The sequence below is a fragment of the Sceloporus occidentalis genome, unplaced genomic scaffold (genome assembly GCF_023333645.1).
Source record: "Sceloporus occidentalis isolate IW3139 unplaced genomic scaffold, rSceOcc1.0.p SCAF_5, whole genome shotgun sequence".
Taxonomy (NCBI): domain Eukaryota; kingdom Metazoa; phylum Chordata; class Lepidosauria; order Squamata; family Phrynosomatidae; genus Sceloporus; species Sceloporus occidentalis.
In genome coordinates, this window is record NW_028316985.1 from 136,739,528 (window position 1) to 136,756,030 (window position 16,503).

General features: G+C 39.5%; 1 protein-coding gene across 3 annotated transcripts in view; it reads left to right on the forward strand.

Moving 5' to 3' along the window:
* The window catches only part of FSTL5 (follistatin like 5), a 424,501-nt gene that overhangs the window by 321,777 nt on the left and 86,221 nt on the right, over nucleotides 1-16,503 (forward strand). For all 3 annotated transcript variants that reach the window (XM_089525584.1, XM_089525583.1, XM_089525582.1), the window contains exon 8: nucleotides 5,197-5,317. In XM_089525584.1, the coding sequence (XP_089381710.1) occupies nucleotides 5,197-5,317 (121 nt within the window). The remainder of the gene's footprint in view (nucleotides 1-5,196; nucleotides 5,318-16,503) is intronic.

Sequence of the window (16,503 nt, forward strand, 5' to 3'; positions counted from 1 at the left end):
AATTTGGTAAAATGCAGCAAAAGGAGCCCTGGTGGCGCAGTGGTTAAATGCCTGTACTGCAGCCATTCACTCAAAACCACAAGGTTGCGAGTTCAAGACCAGCAAAAGGGCCCAAGCTCGACTCAGGCTTGCATCCTTCCGAGGTCGCTAAAATGAGTACCCAGACTGTTGGGGGCAAATTAGCTTACTTGCTAATTAGCTTACTTGCTCTTCACCGCTATGATCTTTGGAATAGTGGTATATAAATAAAACAAATTATAATTATTATTAAAATTAAGATAGGTTTTCACATCTAAAAACACAGCTAATCCATTCAGGTTTAGTAACCAAAGATAGATCAGATTTCAATGATACAAATCCTCATGCATGTTCAAATCTTTGATTTTTGCCATTTTAGTAATATTAATTTCAGTAACCAAACCAACAGAGTTGCAAGTAGACTAGTAGAACAACCAGGGGCAAGACAAAATGAAGAAAAAATATCACCCATGTAACTCCTTTCCTACACCCTCACTTATTTTCCTACTGTTTCTCCCTCTAGCCATAAACTGCATCACATCAGTGACACATCAAGAACTTTGGTAGAAATGCTACTTTCTTTAAAATTTGGAGACACAGTTGTGTTAGTCTGGAAAACCAGTATGCAATCTATAAATGTCCTTCCTGGGCACAGGTTCACTCCATGCATCCAAGGAACTAGACCAGATCTATGAAAGCTCATGCTATAACTTCTTTTGCACAATTAGTTTCAAAGATGCTGCAAGTTCCCTTTGCATACTCTACACTTTTTGTGCCACTTCTCTTGCATTGTTTCTCCTAGATGGGTGGATGAATGAAAGTGGGGAGTGAGACAGCCCCCTTCCATGGTTGCCACACATCCTCCTTAAATCCTTGATCATCCTCCAGTCAAACATATAATGACAATAGTTATTAATATCAGTAGCAACAGCAGACTCTATAATATATTATTACTTTTCCTTGGTCTGTTGCACATAGACGGTAACGTTTGTCTTTGATTAGTTTTCCTGGGACTTGCTTTTCTTCTCTTGTCTCATTTTGATTTCTCTGAGGAGCTCTGGATTACTTCCTTGTATTTTAAGTTTACTTTTAGTGCCACTCCACGGTGTAGCCTTCAGAGGACAATAATGATGTCAGTATTCTCCAGTGAGTATAGATGTTTATTCTTTTCCTAACTGAAAAGAAAAAGCTGCTAGCTTAGGCTGCTTGTTGTTTGTTTTAGCCTTTCTGTGGCCAGATCTAAGTCTCAACATCATAAAATCACATTGCAAGCACTTCAGGTCCTTGAATTAAAGGAATAGAATTCAGGCCTAACCAGTGTCTTGATTTCTGCCAATCAGAACTGAATCAATCATGTGAAACTGACAATCTCATAAGCATCTCTTCTATAGTGTGTAAAGAAAACAAACACATCACATCAGATGCCACATCTGGGATGTTGGATAAAATAATAGATTTGGAGATATCATTGAGTGGCTACAGGTTATTACTTGTCACAAACAAGCAGATCACAGTACATTTTAAACCAGTAACCTGATTAATAATGGTACAAGGGGGTGCAACACTAATCTGGCATGAAGAGAAGTATTGTTACAGGCTGAGCCTTAATTTTGTATATCTTTTGCCAGTTTCAAGCTCCTGAACCCTGAAGATTACATAAATAAATGTGTCTGTGTCAAATGAAAACTTGGATATTTTTGTGTTAGGCATAATAATCTAATGAGTGCAGGCTTACCAGCTAGTTCCAGGCATGAAAACAATCTAATTTAAAACAAAAAGACAAAGAGAAAAGAGCTGAATAGAGACAGGGTAAACAATGAACCAATTGTTTAAATATTCTAAAGATACTAGATTCATTCTGATCTTGGAAGCTAAGAAGGGTCAGCCCTGGGCAATACTTGGATGGTACACCACAAGGGAATAGCAGGCTGTAGGTAATATCTCAGAGGAAGGACCTGACAAAACTACTTCTGAGTATTCCTTGACTAAGAAAAGCCTATGAAATCCATGGGGTCACCGTAAGTTGACAGGCAACTTTAAGGCATATGCACACAAAAGACCAGTATCTAATGAAACCATAACTGCATCAATACAAAAATCTTACTAGTGGCTGATGCACTCATCTGAAAGCAAGCTGCTACAATCTGATGGCATACAGTGAGGAAAAAGTGGCTAGTGACTTTCTCTGTTACTGGGAACTAAAGAAAGGAGGCTGAAAATGTATAAAAACTAATTCCTGAGAGATAAGAGCCAGGCTGTTTCATAACAGTTTCCAATGTGGATATGGCTATCTTTGCCAGTTCTAATGCTAATAATGCTGGTCCTGGCTGATATATATCCAAAACAAAACAAAAAAAACTGGTAAGAGAGAAGAAGAGAAAACCTGTGCTCTTGAATAGGCTATGTTTTTTTCTAGATGAATACCTATTATACCTGTAGTGGTGTCTTCAATTATTGCAGTGCCTATGTGTTTTATCCACAGTTGACAAATAGTTGTTCAAGTTCCTCAATGAATGAAATATAGAGATACCAGTGAGAGAGAAATCAGATAATATAAAGCATTCCTAACAAATGTCAATCCATATGGATAATAGGATAGCCAAAGATTTCTTTTACCTGGGATGAAAGATCATTCAGAATGGAGACTGCAGTCAAGACATAAGAAGAAGACTAGGAATGGGAAGAGCAGCCATGAAAGAGCTAGAGACAATCCCAAAGGGTAAAGATATACAACTGAGCAGTAAAGTTAGAATTGTCCAAGCCATAGTCATCTAAGCCATAGTCTTCCAAAACAGTCCAGATATGAGAGCTGCACTGTGAAAAAAGCTGATAAAAAGAAAATCAACGCATTTAAGATGTGGTGTTGGAGAAGAGTGCTGCAGATACCGTTGATAGCCAGAAAGACAAACAAATGTTCCTTGAGAGAATCAGGCCAGAAATACCCCTGGAGGCCAAGATGATTAAACTGAGGCAGTTGTACTTTGGCTACATCATGAGAAGGCATGACTCATTGGAAAAGACAATAATATCAGAAAAGACTGAGGGTAGAAGAAGGAAAGGTAGACCACACATCAGATGTCTAGATTCAATTACATAGGGCATGAGTCTGAAAGAAATGAGCAGAGCAGTAGAGGATGGGGAGACTTTGAGATGGCTCATCCATTATGTTGCCATGAGTCGAATTCAACTCAAGGACAGCTAACAGCAACAACAAACCTTTAAGAAATAACTTTGTGAAAAATTGCATCTCTAATAAATAATGAAGATGTAAGATGTTGCAAGTAATTCAAAGTAAATGCAAAGCTGCATGCCTAGACAATGAAAAGTCTATGGTTATCCTCAAGGGAAGCATACACATAAATAACTATGGCCATTTTAATATGTTAGCTTATGAGAATAGCCTGTTCATTTGTCCATGTACAAATCATGAGATTCTATAACTTAAAAGTGCTTAAGTGGCATGTTAACACTTAACTTGCCTTTTTGGACTCACAAATTGGCAACCCAAGCAATCAGAAGGTGCTGAGAGGGCCCGCCAAGTGTGGTACAGAGCATCAAAAAGAGGCACTTCCCTGGCGCCTCTCTTTGCTCTGCAGGAGTGCCGCAGCAAACAAATTGTGTGGCGCTGCTGTGCAGCAAAAAAGGAGCGCCTGGAAGTAGCTTCTTTTTCTGGTGCTACTGCGACACCTACGTTTGGAAGCGGCATAGCAGTGATGTCATCGTTATGTGCCCCATGTGGTGGGCATGCTGCAGCTGCGGCATACCCATGACGTGCTAGGGTTTCGGGGCGTGTGCACACCCCGCCCTCGAGCAACCCTAGCATGTCATGGGCGCACCGCAAAGGGCCCGTCTGTATCAGGCCATAGATTGGTTGACAAAAGGCAAAACCCCTCATTCTTTAGTTTAAGTAAATGGAGAGAGGAATCATGCCTGCTTCAGTATTTAGCTTGGCAAAGGAACAGGTTGTGTCTCTGTTTATGACATTGAGATTTCATTTGCTGGAATTCTAGGGAGCAGTTTCAGGGTCCTAAAGTTTAGCATCTTTTCACACTACTGATACTTTTTTTTCCTTACCACACATATACAAAATTCTTAAAAAGGAGAAAGGTGGACTGATGTAATGTCATATGACTGATAGCTCCAAGATCTGTCTTTCATGTAACACCCATAGTCACTTTATCTAGCTCAAAGGCTGTAGATTGATCTCTCAATTAGTTGCTATTTTCACTGAAATATTTGTACGTGTTGATTTGGTACTGAGGAAGCTTTAGTGTATGAAATGTTTTAATATTTATTATATATTGGGCTGATTGGTATCTCCTGGGGTTTGATTCCAGCCTCCTCGCCACCGCCCCCAGACCAAAATCTGTGGATGCTCAAGTCCCATTAAACACAATGGCATAGTAAAATGATATCCCTTATATTAAATGGCAAGATTTGATTTTTGGAATCTATGGCCGGTTACAGACCGGCACTTGGGACGTCCGCAGGACGTCCCATTTTAAAAAAGGGGCGTCTCTTCTAGATGCCCCTGGCTCTAATACGAACTCTGTCCGTACAATATGGTGCTGGCCGTTCCACACGGCCGGCGCCATCTTTACGTATCGGACGCTGTGTGTCCGAACGTGTCGCAGCATCTGTGACGTCGTGAATGCGCCCCTGGCGCCTTGCGACGTCACAGAGGCGCCACAAGAAGAAGCTCCATTTTGGAGCTTCTTTTTCGGTCCGTGCGGGAGCCGCGCGGTGTGGCTGCTGTGGCTCCTGCATGGAGTAAACGGCGGCGGCAGCAGACCGCCTCAAAGCGGCGGTCTATAACCCGCCCCAATTTTCTTTTAATATTTTCAAGACTTGAATGATTGAATTCATAGATAAAGAATCCATGGATAAAGAATTTTGAATGTACCTGTACATATAAATTCATCAAGAGTTTTCACTATTTTGATGTTTTAGATGATTGCTGGTTCTGTATTTCTTTTAATAATTAGTCTAATGGTTTTATTAATCAATTTATTTTTAATTATAAAGTGTAAATCTTGTTTCTAGTGCCAAGTTACCAATGAAATAAATTAAATAATAATATATGACATCATAGCTGACAATCTAAGGTGAATTCTGTAGCTATAGTGTTTTCCAAGTAATTGTGTTCACACTGTTATTCATATTTTTTTTTCCTTTTAGGATTTTGGTGATGATGGGTCCCTGTATATTACGAAGATTACTACAACTCACATGGGAAATTACAGCTGCTATGCAGATGGTTATGATAAACTCTATCAGATTCATATTCTTCAAGTGAACGGTAGGGGAAGATGTTCTAATAACCATGTTGTTGAGTAATCTCTAGATTTAATTCAGTGAACAGTTTTCCTCTCTTAATTGTTATATGAAAACCAAATAGTAAGCAGACATGGATAATACTTTTTCATTAACATTTTCTGTTCTGTAAACAAACTTGTAGGAGAATAAGATTTAATCACCATATGGAGCAATCCTAAATAATTAATTCTTAAATAAAAGAACAAAAGATCACAGAGTTTATTTATTCTCTTCTTTGAGCCCTTAATACTGTTAAACAGTGTGCATTCTTGAGGATTCTGTCCATAGACAGTAATGGAAATTGTGGCCTTGAATCACAGTGGAATCACAGTACAGACCGTGCAACAATCCATTTGTAGCTCTGTTGGTTTTTAGCAGCTTGGTATACAGTACTTCCCAAATAGAAAACTGTCTTCATATTAAATCAAAATAAAATATTGAGCAGCCTAATTCTTCAAATAAGCTTTCATAGATCTATGGAACTCCAAATTTTCTTTGCAGAACATCTTAAGCATTGTTTTGTCAGCATTTTGTGATCTTTCACAGAAAATTTAATAATGTATATTTTGACTGGATTAAAATTGCCAGACATGCTTCTAAATATTTATAGACTGCACACCAGCCAATCATAGCTACTTCCTCTATAGGTATGATGGAGGACAAATTCATATCAAATTATACAGGGGTGCAAACTCAAGAAACACAGTTGTCCTTGTATCAAAGGATCAAATCAAAACAATATGCCCTTTTTTCTATCATCCCAAAGGAGGAAAGGTTATTAAGAAAGGAAACCGGTCTGAAAAAGTGTACAGAGTCTATATAGATCATGTAGATATACACTGTAAGGATACATCCATGTTCAGTCAATCACAAAGTGTCTATGAATTTATAGTATTCTTGAAGTGGATACTATTTTGATCTCTGTTCTTAATAAGATTTCTCACTGATCATCAGGATTTGTATACTTGGACCAAATTGGGTCAAAATATGAAACTTAATGAATTGGTCAGCCGAACCAGCAATTTCATGAATCTAACCACTTGTTTCTGAATGTAGGCAATTAAGACCAGGAAAAAATGATTAATGAATGTAGTGGCACTTGTATAACAGAAGAGTGAGAAGAAGGTTAATGAGATAATGAGGGTTAGTCTTTATGTTCTAATATGAGGCTACTTTGAAAATGGTTTAATTGGCTTTTAAGTACTTTTACAATATGTGTGTATTTTACTCAGCAGCAATTTCTATCATTAATTTCCTCAATCCTTGTAACATTTGTTTTATGCCCAATTTCCCTTTGTTTTTCTCCCTCCTCTATATTGCTATTTTCTCAGTATGAAAATTATTTATTGCCTTGTTCTGAAGACATAGAGTTAAAAATAATTTTTTTCATCCAAGTTTCTATTTGAACAATAACATCTATGTGGGGGGGAGGACCCACCCACCAAGCACCAAGTGCAATTATCTGTCAGTGCTAACCAATAGAAATCTGGAAATAAATGTTAAATCTGTTATACATGGGGGGAGCAGTACATTTAAGACCAACTGGTTTACTTCTGTATGCGCTTTCATGAACTTCAGTCCACTTCTTAAGCACAGTTACATAGTTGGGGATGGAACTGGCAATAACATTACTGTTCTCAAAAACATCACCCACAAGATCAGATGTGCACATCCTCCAATGTAATACATGTTATGCCATCAGCAACACTCTTCCATGCTTTACACTGAATAAACAGGATAGACTAGGTGCAAGAGGAAAAAATGGACTTTGATATTAGAAATGGCATTATCCAAAAACCAGTCAAAGAGCATTTCATCCTTCCCAACATATTCATATTCTGCCCTACAAATAACTGCTCCATAACAAAAAATTTAAAAAATAAACATAAAAAATCATAGGGAGCTCAGAATAAGAAATCAATGCATCGTGTATACTCACAAATGCCATTTCATTAGCAGAGGTATGAAATGACACAGTGGGGTCTACACATATAATTGTTGTTATTGTTGTATGGTGAGCCTGGGGCCTTAATAGGTTTTCTTGGCAAGATATGTTCAAAAGGGGTTTGCCATTGGCTTTCCTGGAGGCTCAGAGAGTCCAACTTGCCCAGAGTCATCTACTGGATTTTCATGACTGAGCCGGGATTCAGACTCTGGTCTCCAGAATCATTGACCCATGCTCACACCACTACACCATGCTGGCTCACACATATAACAATATATAATATATAATTTGACATCAACTCTTATATCAGTTACAATGTAACAAAATAATAACCTTCAGGAAATTATCCTGCCTAAGAGGGATACACTTTCCAGTTTCATACCACAAGACCAAATGGCTAGTTACTTGACAAACCTATATCACATTGCACAACTCTTTCATGAATCTTGGGATTACAACTTCTAGTTGTTAGTTGTTTTCCCCCCTGTATTCTATCACATCTTGTCACACCCCTCAACTATATAACTATGCTAAAACTTACAGCTTTAATATCACTTCACCAGTGTACCTGAAGAAGTGAATTGAAACCTATGAAATCGCAATAGCATTTACTTTTATATTTCTATTCCACTTCATAGTGAACTAAGCACTCTCTCAGCAGTTTACAATCTGTAAGCCAATTGCTCCGAACAAGTTCAGTACGAGAGAGAGAGAGAGAGAGAGAGAGAGAGAGAGAGAGAATATGTTGAGGCTTGTACCCCATTTTGCAAGCCATGAGCCTTGGAAATGCTGGTAGTAAAGGGAAGAGAGAGAGAAGTTTGTACCCCATTTTGCAAGCTGTGAGCCTTGGAAATACTCATGGTAAAGGGAAGAGAGAGAGGGGGGGGTTTGTACCCCATTTTGCAAGCTGTGAGCCTTGGAAATGCTGGTGGTAAAGGGAGTGGGAGTGTGTGCGTGTGCGCACACCAAGGTTTGTTTCCCCATTTTCCATGCTGAGACTGTGACCATTGGGAGAGGTCAAGAGAGAGAGAAGGGGGGAAGGAAAGTGCTTGGTTTCCCCCTTTAGAACTTTTGTAACATGCCCCAGTGTTTGACCTTCAACTTATCCATAGGTCATATAAAAATCAATAATTTTGGCCCCCAAAACTGTCCTCGACTTATACATGAAATCGAGTTATACATGAGTATATATGGTAGTCTTAAAAGTGCTGTTAGAGTTCTTCTCCTCCTCATCCTATAACTCTTGTTTCTATAACTCTGTTGGAAGACATGACAACCATCAAACACATCCATAACTCAGAATGTGCTGCAAAGCGCATGCAAAAGTAGTGATAATTTATAAGATTTAATGCAAAAGTATATTTTCAGCTGAAATTTTCATATCTACACAATGACTAAAAGGACAGGAACCATGTCCCTGGCAATCTTAATACACATGCGTGCACACGCAAACACAACTTTCGAATTTTATATAAAAATCTCAAATATAATATTTATTTATTTGTTTATTTATTTCAAGGACTTTTCTCCCACAGTGAGATTCAAGGAGGGCTGTAAGAATTTAAGAAGTCAGAAGTAAAAACATAATTACAATAGTTAAAAATTATTAAAAATTATTTATATTAAAACTTAAATTAAAAGCACTTGGGCGCGTTACATATCGCCGAATTGCGGCGGTCTCCCGCCGCTGCCGCTTGCAGCGTCCGGGAGCTGCAGCGTCCAAACCACGCGGTTCCCAGACGCTCTAAGGAAGGAGCGCGGAAATCACGCTCCTTCCTGGGCCCCGGAAAAGACATCGCGAGGCGCTAGTCACGCACTCGCGGTGTCACTTCCAGGGTGCGACGTGCGGACGCACAGCGTCCGCTATGTCAATATGGTGGCGGCCGTGTGGAAAGGCCGCTGCCATTTGTTACGGACTCTGTCCGTAATAGGAGTAGGGGCGCCTGGAAGAGATGCCCCTTTTTCAAAATGGGACGTCCTAAGGATGTCCCTTATGGCGGTCTGTAACCCACCATAGTTAAAACCAGTAAAGCCCTAATGCATTTACAGCACAACAGAAGTAAAATTCATCCACCAAATGCATGCCTCAATAAAAACATCTTCAGCTGCTGGCAAAAAGAGAACAGGGAGGTCCCCCCCTTTTTTTATCTATAATGAGACTTAGGGACTGTACAGACATCCCCTGAGGGGTGGCTTGCAACTGCCTCTTTCTGTGCTGGATTAAGCCTGTGGCAACCACACACTGTGGTCCAATTTCACCTTTCTGTGACACAAAAAGGAGCCAAAAGAAATCAGCTCCTTTCTGTGCCATGGAAAGGGAGCCATAGCTGCTGGCACTGCAGTTTTCCAGCACTCCTTTGGCACTACACATCATCTAGACACAGCACCAAAGGAGCACTGTGACATCACTCACTGTGTTGTGCAGCGCATGGCACCACGTCAGCCTGGGGGCAGAGCCTGAGCATGCGTTGTTTGGATGCCACATCCCAACTCTCCCCCCCAGGCCGGCCTTAATGGCCAGTCTGTACAGCCCCTTAGTAAAGACTAGCAAAGGTCTGTCCTTTTACGGTACAATAATATTAACACACCATTCAGCGTATAAGAGTAAACCTACCGGTATGATGCACTTGTGCTATTAAATATGCAGACATGAAACTAACCCAAGATTTTAATTCAAATTAGCTTTGATTAAGTATGTATCACCTCACTACTTTCTTATACAGGTGGTGTCTCCTTTATTCAGAATTCCAAACATACTCAAAAAAAAAAAAAGAAAAAAAAGAAACATTTTTGATGAGTGGCTGAGACAGTGACACCTTTGTTTTCTGATGGTTCAGTGTATACAAACTTTGTTTGATACACATAATTATTTGCAATATTGTATAATATTGCATTCAGGCTATGCATATAAAGTATATATGAAATATAAATGAATTTTGTGTTTAGACTTAAGTCTCATGTCTAAGATATCTCCTCTTTCTACACAGCCATTAAAGGGACAGGAACCTTATCCCTTTTTCTTTTTTCTTTTTCACCTGGCAAATTACTTGGTGCCAGAATCAAAGAAAATGCAATCATTGTTTTTCTTAGATGGGGATCATGACGGCCCAAAACAGACAGGCAGATGGGGGCAGCTTCCAGCTGCTCTTGGAACATGGCATTAACACAGTGCATGCCCAAGAGTGCCTGGGTGATGACCTGGGGCTGTGCCAGGGCCGTCTAAGGTGGCTCAAAACTGGTCCCAAAAGGAACAGCTTTTTCCCTCGCCTTGTTGCGGTCCATTTGGGACCATGGCAGTAGGTGCCCTCAGGGTTGTGACATGTGTTTGCAATCAGGCTGGGAGCAGCTTCTGGCCACTCCTCCCTGCCCTTCTGTTTCTCCCTGAGGAGAACTATTTCCATTTTTGGAGGTACATTGTTTGTGTTTCTGTGTCTCTGTGGATCCGTTTTCTAACAGAACTTTTGGATTTGGATTCTGATTTTGTCTTCTGTGGATTGAGTCTTGCATCTGCTCTATCTGAACCAGCTCTGTTCAGGTATCAAATCACAATTTGTGTGCATCTGAAGTACATCACTATTGGTTAGTCCATAATAAAAAAAAATTGATGCCTTTAGAGCACTTTTCTGCTGTGTTTGGCATCAGCGCCTGTCAGGGATTTGAAGGGTTAAAACACAGCACACAGGGAAATGCTTGATGTGTGTGTGTTTGGCCATGAGCATTCAGCAGAGTGGCAAGGCTGATCAGCACAGCTGAAGCTCATTGGCTCAAGGACACTTCAGTGTCCAAGTGCAGGTAGCCATGGATGATGAAACATGTGTCTGGATTGCACAGGAGACACATGACATGGTTACACACCTGAACTCACTGGGTTTGGGAGACCACATGGTCTGGAGACTATATAAACCCAGGGGTTGCAAGGGATAGCTTGTGGGTTTGAAGTAGGAGCTGGATTGGTATGTTTTAGAGTTTTAGAGATCTGGTTTTGTATTATGGCACTGTGAATAAAGAGCACTTTGGGGATTTTGTTTCTCTGGTGGTTTATCAGAAGAAGCTACAGCATCGGTTTGCTGTGTGTCCCCATGGAGGTTCCTGCATTGCTGCAGTTCCTGGAAGACATCCAGTTGCTGTCACCCCAATTGGATTTTGGAGCCACGCTTCGGCTTCTGGAAATTGCCAGCTCTGCTACAAGGCTCTGATTTAAGCCCAGGACTCATTTGAGTTGCTGATAGTGGTTGTTGGACCCCAGCAGTTGCGCTGACAGTGCCTACAATACTTATGGGTAGAAAAGTGGTTACAATCAGTCAAGACAAGCTCTTGTTCTTACTTTAAAAAGAACATTTGGGAGCTGCCATGAGAGCAACTCTTCATACTTGATTGGAGTATTCTCTTTTGGGGAAACATTGGACATGGTGAGGGCATGGATGAGTATCTCTGCCTACAAACACTTATTGTTTCCACCTGCTCTTGCAAATGGAGGTGTTTATTTATTTAACTGTTCATTCTACAATACCTTCGTTTGAGACTCTCTGATCCTCACATCAAAGCTATGAAATAGATTCAGCCGAGAGAGAGAGAGAGAGAGAGAGAGAGAAAGCGAGAGAGAGAGAGAGAGAGAGAGCAGCCTGGGATTGCCCAGTGAACTTTGTGGACAACTGGGCATTTGAACAAAACCAGGTTGATGTGGCAGATACAAATGTTTTGATCTGCCTTTTTTCACCGTTTCCAACTTGTTTTGTTGCTGGTAAGCATTAAATTTTGATTTTGATCTGAAACAATGTAGAAGCAGAATAACTGAGGTAGGACAGTGGCAGAGAGCAATTGATGTTTTTAATAATGTCACAGGCAAGAGACATTTTCTGTTTTACTGGCTCATACATAATTTATAGAATTTAGCCTATAATTTTTCATTTAAAGCTTCCTGTATTGTCAAAGAAGCACAAGGGGCAAATAAAAGAACACAAATCCAATATCATCTTTTCATGTTATGCAGAGACTTGTTATTATTATTATTATTTTGCTGTAGGCTTTATTGTAGCAGTGAATAGTAGCAGCCTGAACAGAATTGATGAGGCAACATTCAGAAGGCAAAAAGAAGGGGGGGGGAAAGGGGGGGGGGGGAGTAAACAAGAACCTCTCACAAAGAAGGTCCAAACAATGGATAATTTCTGTAAGATTATTATTCTGTACACAGTGAGTTCAATAATAAGCCCAGTAATTAAGCCAGCAATCCTATTACTCTTTACTTGGGTATAACCCCCAGTGAATTTAAAACAATTTGCTTCTGAGTATACAGAAATATACAATACTGCTCTATAGCAATTCTATCTGTTTCTTATGGTGTTCAACAATGATCGGCTTCTGTGCTAAATTTAAAATATATCATAATAGAATGCATTTATTTGTGCCTTCCCCAATAAATATTAAGCAATCTGAATGATTTCATGTACAGCCAGCCCTCCACACATGCGACTCTGACTTTTACGGATTTGATTAGTCATGGATTTGATTAATATTTTTACTCTTGGAATCTCTAGGTCCTCCACTGTGACTCTGCTGGAAACTGACCCATGTTGAGCATAATTTTTTATTCAATTTCCACCCAATGTTGACCATAGAGTTGTGCAGGAGGACCTAGAGATTCCTCAAGAGGTGTTCTCTCGTGTGTGTGTGTGTGTGTGTGTGTGTGTGTGTGTGTGTTGGTAGTGTTTTAATTTAGGGTTTTTCTACTTTCCAGGAGTCCTGTGCCCCCTAACCCCAGCAAATGTGATGGGCCCTCTGTAATTTCCATACCTCCTCATATTATCAAACCACCCCACCTGTTCCTCAAATATAGTTTAAAAAGGGACACTGTTGTGATAGACAAAAGAAACCTAAAACAACAGACCAGGGTATTCCACAATGCAAGGAGTATGCTCCCAGATTCATTAACACTAGAAAGTACTGGGGGAAATTTTCTAATTGTTCCTGATAACAAATGAGTGATAACAGCAATATCGCAGTGTTAATCCTGATGCTTACACTACCATGGCATTCTTCCACTATCATATCCCTCCAAACATGGGACAGGAAATGACAGTAAGAATGCTGGAAGATCTGGTTGGTGAGGAGATCCTGGTGGTATAGAGTCAAGTTGTGATGAACTGTATATCACAGAATGGAGAACTCTCACCAATTTCTAGTGATGTTAATACAGAAAACCTGGAGAACTAGGAGCTCAAGTGGTTTGTAAGATGCAAATGTAATATAGATTAAAACATACTAAAGTTTATTGTTAAAATAAAATGGAACTATCTGTAACATTAAAATATCCATTAAAACATAAAGGTAAAAAGAAAATCAAAAAATGCAACACAGTACCCTTAAATGCCCTTATAAAAGAAATATTTGGTTCTTATAAGCCTGTCAGAATAAGTCTTTGCTGTAAACAGAAGAACAATAAAAAGAGGGCTAACCTAGCCTTCCTAGGAAGAGTGTTTCAGAGCCTAGGAGCATCCACCACAAAAGTCCTTTCTCTTCTCCCCATCAAGTGGTCCTTTGAGGGTGTGGGACTGAGAAAAATGCCTTTTTCAAAGGTATCTCAGCCCAGACAACTTCACATAATATAGTTTTCCTTGGACTCTGATGGACTCTCCTTCATTGGAAGTTTTTAAACAGAGGTTGAATGCCCATTTCTTAGGAATACCTGAAAGCTGATTTCCTGCCCTAGAAGTGGGATGGAATAGGTGGCTATCTGGCTTCTTTCCAACTCTATAGTTCCATGATTCTTTGATTATATGTGGAAGATAAGGTTCATTCAGATAGCCAAAACCAAGCCATACAGAGTTTTACAGGTCACAATCGGCACTTTGAATTACACCAGGCATGTAGCTAGGATTTTAGGAAGGGGGGGGGGGGGGTCCAACCATTATAATGGGGCTTGGGTGCAGCGGCGCAGCAGCACACACCATTCATTTTTCTAATGGAAGGGGGGGTCCGGACCCCAAGAACCCCCCCTCCTGGCTATGTCCCTGATTACACCCGTAACAATAGGAAAAAAACACACTCTTTCTGCAGCTCTCTGGGCAAGCTGAGGTTTCTGGCCATTTTTCAAAATTATATTCAGCATGTTACAGTAATCAGAACAGGATGCAATAAAGGCAGAACTCATCATAGCCAAATGAGACACTCCAGGAACAGAACCAATTGGTGCACTTACATTAATTTTACAAATATTCTCCCAGCCTTGGCATCCAGGCATAGGGCTCAATCCAAGAGTACACTAAACTGTGAAACTCCACATTTTTAGAGATTTTCACCTGCTAATTTGTTCTTTATGGTTTGAAATATGGAAGGTTCAGGTTGTTTGAAGGACTGTATCTCCCTTTACAAGCCCATTAGGGTGTTGAAATCATCCAGAGGCCCTTCTCTCTGTCCCACCACCCTCTCAGGCTCATTTGGTAGGAAGAGAGTGTCCTTCTTAGTGGCTGCTCCCAAGCTTTGAAATTCTGTCCCTAGAGAGGCCACGATGGCTCTATCCCTGCTATCTTTTTGGAGGCAGATAAAGACATTCCTATGCTGTCAGGCTTTTTCAAGCTGCTGGGCTGGGAGTTTGAATGTTGTGTGTTTAAAATCTTAAGGTTTGTATTTTTAACATGTTATATTTTAATTCATAACTGTTTCAACTTTTAAAATGTGTACATTTTAAAGTTGTGCAATTTTTAAAATGTATTTTTTTTAAAATTTGCTTTTTGCCGCTTTGAGTCCCTTTGTTGGGAGAAAGACAAGATATAAGAAAAGAAAAGAAATATACTGTATATAATCATGTATAAGTCTAGAAATTTTAGTAAAAAAAATTGACCCAAAAAAACTGGGTCGACTTAGTCATGGGTCAGTTTAAGTACTGTACTTTAACTCTTACCAAAAAAGGAAGCATCCCCTCATGATAGGGGAGAGCTTAATCCCTTCTCGGAGCACCTAAAAGAAACATCACCCCCCTCTACTATCGCATCCATCCAGCCTTTAGAGTGAGCACAAAGTTATGTCTGTCAAAAAAAAAAGTTCTTTAGCATCATTTTCCTTTGCTTCATCCTTTACATTCTTTGTTACACGCTGCTAAGTTTCACCCTCATCTTTATCCACAGGTCATATCAAAATCCATAATTTGGGTCCCAAAACCTGCCCTCGACTTATACATGAAGTCGACTTATAGTCGAGTATATACGGTAATCATAATGTCTCCAAGAGCTCAGCAAATGGCTCTTTTATTTTGGAAAAGCCATAGGCTGCCAGCAATTCAGTCTGTGCCTTATCAGTACAACTGAAAATGTTAAGGTAGGCACTATATGGCTCCCTAGCAACAACAACTATATTTTCACATGAATGCTCACTGTCTGCAATGTTGAGATTTATCATTGCATCTAGAAACTAGGGACCATCCTCAATAAATAGGAGCAGCTGGAGTGTATGACAAACATCAAAATTAAACATGGTTGTTTCTAATTTCCTCTTTCAAGCACTCTTCAGTTCTCATTTTGCACATGATTAATGCTAAATACATTAAAGTCATTTCTTGGTTACTAGCATAATTATAGTGGAGAATCATGCTGAGACCATTCCTATAAGCAGTTGGGCAACATCAAAAAATAAATCTCATTTCATAATCATCAAAATTAATTATTTATTATTTATATTTCCACACATCGTCAACTGTGTGTCAGTATGCACTTGGAGTGGTTGTGTTTAAAACAAAATAATAAAAGGGCTTGGTGTAGTTAATTCTCTGTGCAATTTGTTGTTAATGTTTTGTTTTTATTTTTGTTTTTTAAAAACATCCTGCAACACTAATTTCTGTTCACGCTTAATAAACAAAAAGTAAACCAGCCATTTAGTTAATCTAATTAGTGGATTTGGGAAATCTCACTTCTTAAATACTTATCTTTTTAAAACATGCCATTTTGCAATGTTACACATTTTATGCCTTGAAAAACCCTGAATGAGCACCTATTCCCATATCAACCTTTCTCAGGCTGGCTATTTCTTCAGAGTAGTGGCTGGAATAAACTCAGAATCTGGTTTGCACCTTGGATGCCCAGTTTTACAGTGCTTTTCCCTAGTTAGCATGCCTGCTATTAATGATTTATTGATTTTTAGGATCAGTTTAAAAAATACTCATTTTAGATATGATAAATTTTATTTATTCATGAAACTAAATTTCTGCTAGCTTATTGGTAGTTTTCTTTTGTTGC